The sequence below is a fragment of the Rattus norvegicus genome, chromosome 12, assembly GCF_021556685.1.
Source record: "Rattus norvegicus strain SHRSP/BbbUtx chromosome 12, alternate assembly SHRSP_T2T, whole genome shotgun sequence".
Classification (NCBI taxonomy): domain Eukaryota; kingdom Metazoa; phylum Chordata; class Mammalia; order Rodentia; family Muridae; genus Rattus; species Rattus norvegicus.
Genome location: NC_141545.1, coordinates 29,478,604 through 29,490,694, shown reverse-complemented (window position 1 = coordinate 29,490,694; position 12,091 = coordinate 29,478,604). Strand labels below are relative to the sequence as shown.

At 51.7% G+C, this 12,091-nt stretch overlaps 1 protein-coding gene across 50 annotated transcripts in view; it reads right to left on the bottom strand.

Moving 5' to 3' along the window:
- Positions 1 to 8,601: 8,601 nt before the first annotated feature.
- The window catches only part of Gtf2i (general transcription factor II I), a 75,353-nt gene continuing 71,863 nt past the window's right edge, over positions 8,602 to 12,091 (bottom strand). For 47 of the 50 annotated variants that reach the window (XM_087578654.1, XM_087578665.1, XM_087578661.1 and 44 more), the window contains 4 exons: positions 11,518 to 11,559; positions 10,900 to 10,941; positions 10,188 to 10,262; positions 8,610 to 9,654 (listed from right to left, as the gene is read on the bottom strand). In XM_087578654.1, the coding sequence (XP_087434780.1) occupies positions 10,204 to 10,262; positions 10,900 to 10,941; positions 11,518 to 11,559 (143 nt within the window). In that variant the 3' untranslated portion in view covers positions 8,610 to 9,654; positions 10,188 to 10,203. 50 annotated transcript variants of the gene reach the window in all.

Sequence of the window (12,091 nt, the reverse complement as noted above, 5' to 3'; positions counted from 1 at the left end):
AGCTATATAGGGAGTTTGAGAATACATGAGATTATCTTTAGAAGTACTACAGGACTGGGGCCATGGCTCAGCTGATAAAGTCCTTGGCATACAAGTCTGAGCCTATCCCTAGGACCCACATTAAAGAAAAGCTCAAAATCCTGTGTGTGTGCGGGGGGGTCATGTATGTGGTGTGTGTGGTATGGTGTGTGGGTGGTGTGGTGGTGTGTGTGTGTGGTGTGGTGTGGTATGTGTGTGTTGTGGGGTGTGGGTGGTGTGTGGTATGTGGTATGGTATGTGTGTTGTGTGTGTGGTGTGTCTGTGTGTGTGGTGTTCGGTGTGTGTGTATGTGTGTGTGTGTGTGATGTGTGTGGTGTGTGTGTCTGTGTGTGTGGTGTGTGTGTGTGGTGTGGGGTGTGTGTGTATGTGTGTGTGTGTGGTGTGGGTGGTGTGCGGTGTGTGTGTATGTATGTGTGTGTGTGTGGTTGGGTGGTGTGTGTGTCTGTGTGTGGTGTGTGTGTATGGTGTGGGGTGTGTGTGTATGTGTGTGTGGTGTGCGGGTGGTGTGGTATGTGTGTGTGTGGTGTGTGTGTGTGGTATGTGTGTATGTATGGTGTGGGGTGTGTGTGTGTGGTGTGTGTGTGTGTGTGTGTGGTATGTGTGTGTGTGTATGGTGTGGGGTGTGTATGTGTGTGGTGTGTGTGTGTGGTATGTGTGTGTGTGTATGGTGTGGGGTGTGTGTGTATGTGGTGTGTGTGTGTATGTGGTGTGTGTGTGTGGTGGTGTGTGTGTGGGTGGTGTGGTGTGTGTGTGTGGTGTGTTTGTGGTATGTGTGTGTGTATGGTGTGGGTGGTGTGTGTGTGTGGTATATGGTGTGGTGTGTGTGTTGTGGGGTATGTGTGTGTGTACGGTGTGTGTGGTGTGTGTGTATGGTGTGGGGTGTGTGTGTATGTGTGTGTGGTGTGCGGGTGGTATGGTATGTGTGTGTGTGTTGTGTGTGTGTGGTATGTGTGTATGTATGGTGTGGGGTGTGGGGTGTGTGTGTGTGTGTGTGGTGTGTGGTGTGTATGGGTGGTGTGGTCTGTGTATGGTGTGGGGTGTGTATGGTGTGGGGTGTGTGTATGTGTGTGTGTGTGTGTGGTGTGTGTGGTGTGGTGTGTGTGGTGTGTGGTGTCTGTGTGTGTGTGTGAGCGTGTGTGTGTGTGTGTGTGAGGGCTGGTCCCTGTGGAGATCAGAGGCATGTAGATGCAGTTACAGGCAGTGGTGAACCAGCAGACATTGGTGTTCAGTACTGAAGTCAGATCCCTCTGCAAGAGAAATAAGCACTCCCAGCCACAGAACCCTCCCCTTAGCCTGGTGGATGCTCCTGGAACTCACTCTTAGACCAGGCTGCCTCCAACTCAGAGGTCCACCTGCCTCTATCTCCCCAGTGCTGGAATTAAAGGCCTGGGCCACCGCTGCCTGGCTTCTGTGCTCTTAATCCTAGCACTAGGAAAACAGAGTCAGGGGCTCTCTGGGACTCACTGGCCAGCCAGCCTAGCCTCCAGATAAGGTGTTTTTTTTTTTTTGTTTGTTTGTTTGTTTGTTTGTTTGTTTGTTTTTTGAGCTGGGGACCGAACCCAGGGTCTTGCGCTTGCTGGGCAAGCGCTCTACCACTGAGCTAAATCCCCAACCCCCAGGTAGGTTTTAAGTCAGTAACAGACACCGTCTCAGAAACCAAGGTGACTCGGCAGAGATGACGTCTGCACCCACATAGGTAAGACAGCATCTGACCATGTACTAATCCTTCAGAGTTTGACTTCTCCTCAGCCTGGAAGGGAACTTGGGAGCCTACCATGGTGGCAAGTGTCTTTAATCCCTGCAATGGAAGAGCTAGACTCTAATGTCACCAACAGTGTGGCGAAGGAGAGACAAAAAGCCACAGTCAGCAGGCCTCTTGCTTGTAGAGCCTCGCCCTGAACTGACTAGGATTTCCTGAGAGGAGTAAGCCTGGGTCCTTCGTGCTGGGTTGGAAGTGGTGACATTCAGCAGGGGGGACTGATTATGAAGACAGGGAAGCAGCTGGGCAGAGTACATCAGGTACATATGAGTTCCAGGCCAGCCAGAGATATAGAATGAGTGACACAGTTTTAAAAAGTGTCAGGGCTGATCCAGGCGGTGGTGGCGCACGCCTTTGACCCCAGCACTCAGGAGGCTGAGGAAGCGTCTGAGTTAGAGTCTAGCCTGGTCTACAGAGTGAGTTCCAGGACAGCCAGGGCTACAAGAGAAACCTGTTTAGGAAAAAAAAAAAATAGTGGCAGAGGTGTGGGTGGGAGGAAAAGGCAGTACCTGTGGCCTCTCTCCTATTTCACAGTGGGTGGCTCAGAAGCTACCAGGTCACCAGGGTCACACAGGTCTCAAGACTTCTGTCTACAACCTGGCCGGCCAATGCTGTGCCTACTTGCAATGACTCTGTCTAGGACTCAGAGAAAGTGGGTGGGGCCAGGTTATGGTACAGTCTAGAGACTCCAAAATTACAGGCCCTTTACCTCTGAGCCCCCCAAGCTATATCACTGATCGTTCTTGTCATTTTGGGACCATTCAGGCTAGCCCAGAACGCTCAATCTTGCTCTCTAGGTCTCCAGATTTGGGGTGGTGGTGCGGGGAACCTGTGTGGATACACCCAGCCCTCGGTGAGTTCTACGACAGTAAGGGGCTGAGACTAGCGATAGCCCAATGGCTGGTTCTCAAATGCTACTCATCTCAGTCTCTAACGGCGCGGTCTGGAAAGTCCAGCAAAAACACCAGGCTTGCTGTTTGGGCTGTGGAAAGTTCCTAGGGTGTCTTGGGCAGGCTCACCATCAGCCCCCGGCACTTCCTTCTTGTCTTGTGGGCACTTGCGTAACTGCAGACAGTGGGCCTGTCTGGTGGCCCGAGCCCCACACACAGCCACCTTCCTCCTCCCCCGCCCTCCTGAGACCTCACCCTCTCCTTTATCTCCCGCTCCCTTGAGAAAGAGGCAACACGTGATTTTTTTTTTTTAAGTGTTTCACCTTGTGATTGATTACCTCTGTAAACAGGGCCAGTTTTCCTTACATTCTCTCTCTTTTGTCATGGCAAACGGTTTATTTTCAATACCTGTGTACTACTTTACCTTTTGGTCTTTAGAAATGGTCCCATGTCTTCCAACTTGAACTCCAGATCCTTCTGCCTTCCCGAGTGCTGGGATTAACAAGTGTGTACCCTTTCGGCCTTTTACACTTTTGATATTGTATTTATTTATTTGGCAGGGGTTGTGGGGAGTTGTTCTGTGCGCCAGGATCAGGAGTCCGATCTTTCCTTCCACCATGTGGGACCTGGAGTCAGTGCCTTGCCCCACTGAGCCATCTCCCAGCCATCTTTTTTTTTTTTTTTTTAAGTGAAGTGAGGATAGTGAGTGTAGCTTGGTTGAGAAGCATGTGCTAGGGCATGTACCAGGTCCTAGGTTCAAAACTCCTCCTGAGACAGCTCAGCGTTGGAGGGCATGCTGTTCTTGCAGACACCCATGTAGATACCCTCTTCTGACTTCATAGGCGCACACACGGTGGGGGGATAAAAGGGCTTTAAAAACTTCCTGCCTCTCCCAAATTACAGAGGACAAGCAAACAAAGGAAGCCATGGATAAAAGATGTTTTGGGGAGACAGAATGTTTTAACTTTATTGTGACATGTATCAAAGAATATCCATCAAGACTCACTTTGCATTATAACGCCTTGGCTGTTATAAAGATTTTGGTGTATGAGCATGTGACTTCCGGGGTGTTTGTCCACCATGTGCACACCTGGTGCCTTCAGAGGCCAGGGAGGGCATTGAGTCCCCTGGGGCTGGAGCTGCCTGCCTTTGCCTCCCAAGTGTTGGGATTAAAGGTTCCACCACCACTGCCCAGCCATATTGTTTATTAATAATGATTTATTTTTACTCATGTGCATGTGTGTATGAATGTACACCACCGGTGTGCTAGCGACCATGGAGGTGAAAAGGGGACAACAGGTTCCTTGAACCTGGAGCCACAGGTGGGTGCTGGGAACTGAACTCAGCCAGCTCTCCTAAGTACTGAGCCATCTTCCCAACCTCTCAGGCCCATATCCTTTAATTACTGGCCTTGGGGTGATGTGAATGAATGATTGAACAAACGAGTGAATGGGGGCACAAACCCAAGGCCATGCCAGGCAGAGGCGTCAGGCCTTCCTGCTCTGGCCGTAGGACATTGACCTGTCTACCACTCTGCCCTCAGCCACACTTGGCTTTCCTCAGACCAGAGGCCAGGCTGGTCTTTTCCTTAACCAGGAAATCCCCCAGTCTAGACAGGGACACACCCTAAAAAGTAGCTTGCTGTCAGGAGATGAGGACAGTGAAGTGGCCTCAGGGACCTTCTATTGGAAGGAACTTGGGGCTTCCTCAGATCGAAACAAACCTGCCTTGGCACATTTAATGTAAAATTCCTGCTGCTGCTTCTTCAGTTCTCCTCCTCCTCCTCCCCCTCCCCCCCTCCTCCTCCACTCTCTCCTCCATCCTCCACAGGGTTCCTTTATGTAGCCCTGGTTGTCCTGGATCTTGTTCTGTAGACCAGGCTGGCCTCTGCCTCCCAAGTGCTGGGATTAAAAGTCTTCTTCCCCCATACTACCCGTTCCCTGCCCAGCCTCTTGCTGCTTCTTAATGAGTGACCAGCAATCTTTGGATTTCCCAGAACCCCCAGGAAGATAAACATGGTTCAATGGTTGGGTTCTGTTGAGCGAGGCTGTGAGGTGAGCAGGCTCATGGAAACGCCACTTTTTAGCCTTTGAGACTTGGGAGACTTTATTAGCAACATGGGATGGGATGGGTTCTGCCAGGGGAGAAGTGTGAGGCCTCAGAACATCCAGCAGTTGCAGAAAATCCAACTCAGGATACTCCTCAGATCCAACATTGGGGGCTCCCTTCTCAGGCCCCCCCCCACATTCCATATTTGGGTTTTAAATAGAGCCTGGCTGTGGGCACTGTGCCCTGCAGCCTGATTCACAGGATTACCTGGGCACTCAGACTCTCATCCAGCATGTCTCTCAGCAATCTTGCTCACGCTCTGGGCCAGTTAGTTTCCTTATCTATAAAATGGCTCAGCCATTTTGCCCACTTTATGGGCTCTTAGGAGTTGGAAATAAGGCCTGGCAAATGTTGGCCAGAAATTGGGCAAGTAGTAGAGAGGGAGGCGTCGGGGTTGCTGTTATGAGACAGGGTTTTCCTGTATAGCCCTGGCTGTCCTGGAACTCCTGTAGATCAGGAAGCCTTGCAACTCAAAGATCTGCCTGCCCCTGTCTCCTGGGTGCAGGTATTAAAGACATTCACCACCAGCAGGTTCTATTGACACTGTGTGCCCTGGGCCAAGTGAATAAGCCTCTCTGGGCCCTATCTTCCTAAATATTACATATAGAACAGATCTAAGACAGACCGTGTGTGTGTGTGTGTGTGTGTGTGTGTGTGTGTGTGTGTGTGTGTGTGTGTATTTTGTGTTCCCAAGCTGGCCTAAGGCTGAGATTGCTTTGTTTGTGGGCAAACAAAAGTGCTGGGCAGGCACTCTACCCACTGAGCTGCATCTCACCGTCAACTGTAAAGGGTGTTGGGACACCTTGCTTTCCTTGTCACCCCATGAGCTACTGTGACAAGATCTGCTCTCTCCCTGTTGGCCACCAGGCAGAGCTGCTAGTTACGTACTCTAGGGTGGTAACATTTTGAAAGGCGAGGTCTCACCATGCCTGGGTTGTGGTACTGGAACCCAGGGTTCTGTGTATGCTCTGCAAGCATTCTAAACACCGAGTCACATCCCCAGCCAACAGCGCTCTCGCTTTCTCTCTCCATTTATTGGGGAGGGCGGGTAGCAAGGCACACATAAGCCAGTGTAGAAGTCAGAGGAAAACATGTGGGAGTCAGTTCTCTCCCACGTGGGTCCTAGGCACAGAACTCAGTCCTCGGTCTTAAACTAATGGAGTGGGGCAGGTGTGCTGGCCTGGCCCCCACGTCTGGCAGGAAATGAGACTTGAGAGGTAAGGAAGTGGGTGGAAAGAGCTGGAGATGGCTCCATGGGTAAGAGCACTAACTGCTCTTCCAGAGGACCTGGGTTCAATTCCCAGCACCACAAACCAGGCCTTTCAAAATGTTACCATCCTAGAGTACGTGACTAGCAGCCCTGCCTGGTGACCAGCAGGGAGAGAGCAGATCATGTCCCAGGAGCTCATGGGGTGACAAGGAAAGAAAGGTGTCCCAACACACTTTTACAGTTGACGGTGAGATGGTGCTCTGTAATGAGATCCGATGCCCTCTTCTGGTGTGTCTGAAGACAGCGCAGTGTACTTATAGATAATAAATAAATAAATAAATAAATAAATAAATAAATAAATCTCTTTTAAAAAAATCCTGTTCCACCTTGTTAGAACTTGACAGAACTGGCTTTGGTAGGCATGCAGATGTCCACAATTCATAAAGCCCATACACATTAAAAAACAAACTTTCTGGAAGCAATGGTTGGGGGTGCAGAGTTTAAGTTCTTAGGCTGGCTGAGCCCTACTCCCCCAACCTAAGCCTGCTCCCCAAGTCTCTCCATCTTGTGGTCACTCTTTCAGAAAGAACTGTAGACAGATGGCCAGGGACGGCAGCTGAGACACCAAGAGCTGGTGGGAGGGCGGGTCCCTTACAGACTGGGCTACACAAGGTGACTAGGAAGGGTGTGGATCAGGAAGTGGGCTATACCTTCTCATACTGCATACGGGGACCCACCAGGCTGTCCCCAAAGGACAGAAGCCGCTACTGAAGTGGGCTCCGTAAATTCACCAGGATCAAGGTTCTGAAATCCTGTGGTTCTGAGTGCAGGCCACTTGACCTTGTCCCTGCTCTCAGAGGGCTGGCATTACAGGCCTCTACAACTGTACTCAGCTCAAGTGTCTTTCTTATCACTGGTTTTTTTGAGACAGAGTCTCCTGCAACCCGGACTAGCCCTGGACTCACTAGTAGCTGAAGATGACCTCGAACTCCTGAGTTTTTGTGCCACTGTCTCCCGAGAGGCATGAGCTGGCTTCCAGCTTGCCCTTTTGAGAGCACACTGCCTGAGCTTTTGTTGTTTTTGTTGTTTTGCAGACACAGCTGGGCCTTGGTCTCCCGCCTCCACTCTTGTGAGTACTGGGATCACCGGCCTGCTCTTCCAAGCTTGGCTCTACCCCGCCGGTCTCTACGGAGCCCTTTCTTTACCTGGAGAGAATAACCACAATTTTCAGGGGCAGTTTCAGTTGGCTGGCATTACATAGTAAATCTCCTGGCTGGAGACACTGAAGCGTCTACAAGCAGGCCCTGCCCCTCTCTCAGTAGGAGCAGCCTGGACACAGCCAAGAGGAAGGTGATAAGTACAAGGCTCATTTTTGTTCCCTCTGCGACAGGAAACGCCTTACCAATCGGCATTGTGTCAGCTGAGCTTTCTGCACTGGGCCTTCCTCAAAACCAGACCACAAGATACAAGGGTAGGTGGGGCAGGTGAGGAGACCACCTACTAGGTGTCAGCGCACTTGGCTAGAGGCAGGGTCACTGGGCAGCGGTAGAGGGTCTATTGGGCCATGAGTGTTGTAGTCCCGCTCCGCTGGCCTCCAACTGACAGCAATCCTCCTGTATCTGCCTACTGAGACTGGGTCAAATCCAGCCAGGACTGGTCTTGAACTTAGCAGAGAAAGCCCCAGCACTCCTGGCTACCCAGCCCCGCCCCTGCTGCACCCCAGCCCTGGCTTCTGTAGCAGTGGCACAGAACTCAGGTTCCTGTGCATCTAGGCGAGCACCCTACTGACACAGTCAGTCACAGTCACTGTCACATCCCAGCCACGACAACTTTACGGGTGGCTATGACCCTTTCCACTCCGCTGTCACCTACCAGCCTACCTAGGGCAGGCAGCCGTTACGTCACCCACCTGTAAATAAGCCATGTCTGACCCAGGGCAGTTCTACTCCCTGCTGTGGTGAGGGTAACGTCTCCAAAGGCCCACAGAATGAAAGCTTCATCTTGGCCCTGGTACCAATGGAAGATGCCAGAAGCTGGGGGGAGGGGGGGAGTTTGGTGAGAAGAAGATGGATGCTAAGAGGGTGTGGCCCCTGAAAGCAACATTAGCTCCTCTTGTTTCTCCTTCTGCTTCCTGGCTGCCCTGGGTGAGCAGCACCTCGAGGGCCTCTGTGCCGTCACTGAATACTGACTGTTGAGGCCTAAGAGCATTCTGAAGGACGGATCTCGGGTAAGGGAGGACTCTGTCCGCTGACTGGCTCTCTTAGGCCTCATGCTCCCATGGCGGCTGACCAGGAAACGGGCTGTACGGTGTATAAGGTCCCATGAGGGGCAGGGGAGCCAGCACACTTGCCCCTCATGTCCCCGGCCACCCTCAACGGGCATCATCTTCCACATCCTCCAGCAGGGACTTGAGGGCTCCCCGGTGGGGTGGCTCTGGCCTCAGAGTTCTCCTCATCTCCAACATGTGTGAGGGCTGGGCACAGCTCCCGCTCGACAAACCAGTGGTTTCTTCAGAAACACCAGAAGCGTGGCGAACCCCACCAGCCCACACCCACCTCCCCAGGTGCTCACGAAGACAGCGTGAAAAGAAGGAGTTTGCGTGTGAAAGGCATGGATGGATTTTATTTATTACCCTATATCTACAATCTGAGGTAAAATATAAGGAACACATAAAATGCCTATTTCTGCTACCGTGTGATATAATTTCCCATGGTGAACATCGTGGTGACGCTACTGAGAGCGGTGCCCTCACACCCTCTAACTGCTGAGAGCTGCTGCCTTATACAGTGGCATCGTCTGCGAGCTCCCACGTGGAGCCCCACAGAGGGCGAGGACACCAAGGTACCCCACTCCCCACCCTGGCACCGAGGCCAGACAGGTGGTTAGAGACAACCAACCAGGCAGACACAAGGCCAGCCTGACTCCACCCAGAGCACCCCAGGTCACTGCAGGTCCTGGTGGTTAGGGAGGGTTGAGTCATCCAGCTGCTCAAGCATGCACACCTGACCACTGGCCTCTGACCTTCTGGATATGCCCAGAAATTTACTTGCTGCAAAGTAACCTCGAGAGAGACTCCGAGGTCAGCCTCTCCAGTTGCACTCGGACGCACTGGCTGCTCACTGGCCGGCTTTGCTTTGAATGACAGTGAGGACAGAGGACTCATAATGGAACTCGGGAGGAGGCTTAGTCACATACACAGACAGCAGCCCTCCCCTGGGCAGGAGGGGGAGCTGAGTGCAAGATCACGGAACTGGTTTTCAATAGAAAAACTAACGCACTGACTAGCACAGGGGTTTCCTTCCCTGCGGAAGCCAAGATGCTCTGGAGGAATAGCTCACTGACGGGGATACGCCCCTCAGCCCAAGGCTCTGCCCGATGCATGAGAAACCCTAAGAGTCGTCCCTGCCATCCCCGCCTCCTTCCAGCACTGCTGCAAAATCCTTCTAGTGCATTCCCAAGCCAGCCAGGCACGCGCATCTCATCACGCTATGTAGTTCAATTCACAGAACTGCTGAGAAAGTAGACATTTCTATCTAAAAGTAGAAAAGAAGGTTTGTATAGAAGGTATTTCTGTTATACAAGTATATTACAGAGCTGGCCGGAGCGGGTCCGAAAGCTCTTCTCCACCACTCACGCCGGGAGCCGAACTGCAGAGAAACAGACAAGCAGGCAGGGGTGAGTCACATGACGGGGCCTGACCACCTCCTGTCACACACTCTGTAGCCATCTGATAGAAGTAGAAGCCCTGACGAAGTTGTGAAAGACGGGAAAGCCTGAGCCTGTGATCTGACAGGGTAAGGCACAGCCCACCATGGCAGAAGGCAGGCTGGGGCTGGGTCACACTGTGCAAGGCAGCAGCTGATGGGGCTGGGCTTGTGACTGGCCTAAGGAGGTCAGAGAGGAGGCAACCTTGGGACGCAGGCTCAAAACAAGCATGTCTCTTTCAAGGAAGACTACCCTACCCCACCCTGAGACAGGGTCTGACCACGGAGCCTGGCTGGCCTGGAACTCACAAGACACCCACCTGCCCCGCCACCTCACTTGACTCAGACACATCTCTGAGTGAGAGAAACCCCTGGGCCACCTGTCCCGAGGGTGGCCTCCCATCTCACAGCTAGAGCAGAGGGCTGTCTACACATTGGCTTGCATGGACGAAGGGCAGCTGGGGCAAGGCTCTTACCCTGGAGAGCCACGGTCTACCACGTGGGGTCTGGCTCCTGCTTGATCTGTGAGCTCCCATCTGTCTCTTTGATTTCTACAGAAGAAGCAAAGGGGTAACAGGGGGTTAACTGCTGGTGCAAACCTGCTTGCCAGTAAGGCCAGCCATGTGAACCTAAGATCTGCCTGAAACCCTCCGACGAGGCTTCTGCATAATGTGATTTTGTTATGGAATCCTGGGCCTTACAAATGCTTGCCAAGGGTTCTCTGTTGAGCCACATCCAGCTCATGACTTCATTTCCAAGTAACAGATTCCATATTGTTTTGTATTTACGGTCCTGTCCTGTCTAAGGTACAGGGACCGAGAATTTAGCCAGAGCCACACAGGGAGAACAGAGAGGAAGCCTGTCACAGTGTTCATGGAAGAAATCTTATCAGTGTGGGGCTGGAGAGATGGCTCAGCAGTTAAGAGCACTGGTTGCTCTTCCATGGGACCCGAGTTCAACTCTCACCATCTGTAACTCTTACTTCAGAGGGGGTGTCTGATGCCCTCTTCTGGCTTCCTTGGGTACTACATACACATATAAGCAGGCAAAACACCCACATATATATATCATATATATGATATATATTATATATATTAATATGTATATATTAATATATATATTAAACCCAATCAACTCACTAAGAAACTAAGACACAGAGCATGAGAGTAGGAACAGCACCGCCCTTACCTTCTGTTGCTGGAACTTCCAACTGGCTTGCCTCAGCTGATTCTAAAGAGAAACACATCAAGTGTCATTTGACCCGTTTTCAAAGGTTACTGTTTAAAGAGACTTGAAGGAGAGGAGGAGGAAGAGGAAGAACACCCAAGGACAGAAACAGCCTGACAACTTCCTTTTTATTGTAATTATTTGGTTATTTTGTCTGCGTGTGTGTCTGTACCGTGCATGTGTCTGATGCCTTAGGTAGCCCCTGGAGACAGAGTCAGAAGACAGTTAGTTCTAAGCTGCCATGTGGTTGCTGGGATTTGAACTCAGGACCTCTGGAAGAGTGGGCAATGTTCTTAACCACTGAGCCATCTCTCCAGCCCAAGCCTGTCAGCTTCTGGCCTCCACATGCGTGTGCACACATACCCCTGCCTAAGCACACACTTACACTGGCAGATGTCACGGCCTTGAGCGCCATGACGTCATGGATAACCTGGGATCATGGGTTTACACAGGGTGTGGCTTACAATTGCCACCCTGTAAAACTGAGTGTGTGCTCTGACGGTACGCAGGTACAGCATGAGCCTCGGGGGACTGGGGCAACCATGTAAGCAGTATGTACCCCCACTGCGCTCTCCTCACCTTGTATCACAGGGCCTTCAGACTCATTCTGATCAACCAGCTCTGTAACGAAAGGGGACAGACAGTTTAGATGGCTGTGACGTCTGACCAGGCTGAGTTTTGATTCTGTGCCTCTAGTGTAAGAGTGGAAGAGAGACGGACTTAGCAGGTAAAGGTGACTGCCTGCGAACCTGACAGACAGCTCAGTCACTGGGCCGGCCCCACACAACGGAAGGAGAGAAGTGAGTACACAAGTTGTCGTCTAACCACTGACCGGGAAATGACCCCAGGACCCCACATACAAATGAATAAATAAAAAAGGGGAAAGAAAAAGAAGGAAGGGACACCAATGGTCCTGGCTAGATGCCACCAAAATCATGACTTTCGCAGCAGCCAGCACACACTGAAGCCAGAGGCCTGCACAAGGCCAAGAGTGAGGCTGAGACAGGAGCCCACAAGCAGTGGCTCGCACCAGACTGCCCTTCAGAAATTAAAACCACACACAGAACAGGAGAGCTGGTCATGCTGTGAGACTCAGGAGGCAGAGGCAGGGGGATCTCTCTGAGTTCCAGGCCAGCCACAGTGATACGTAAGA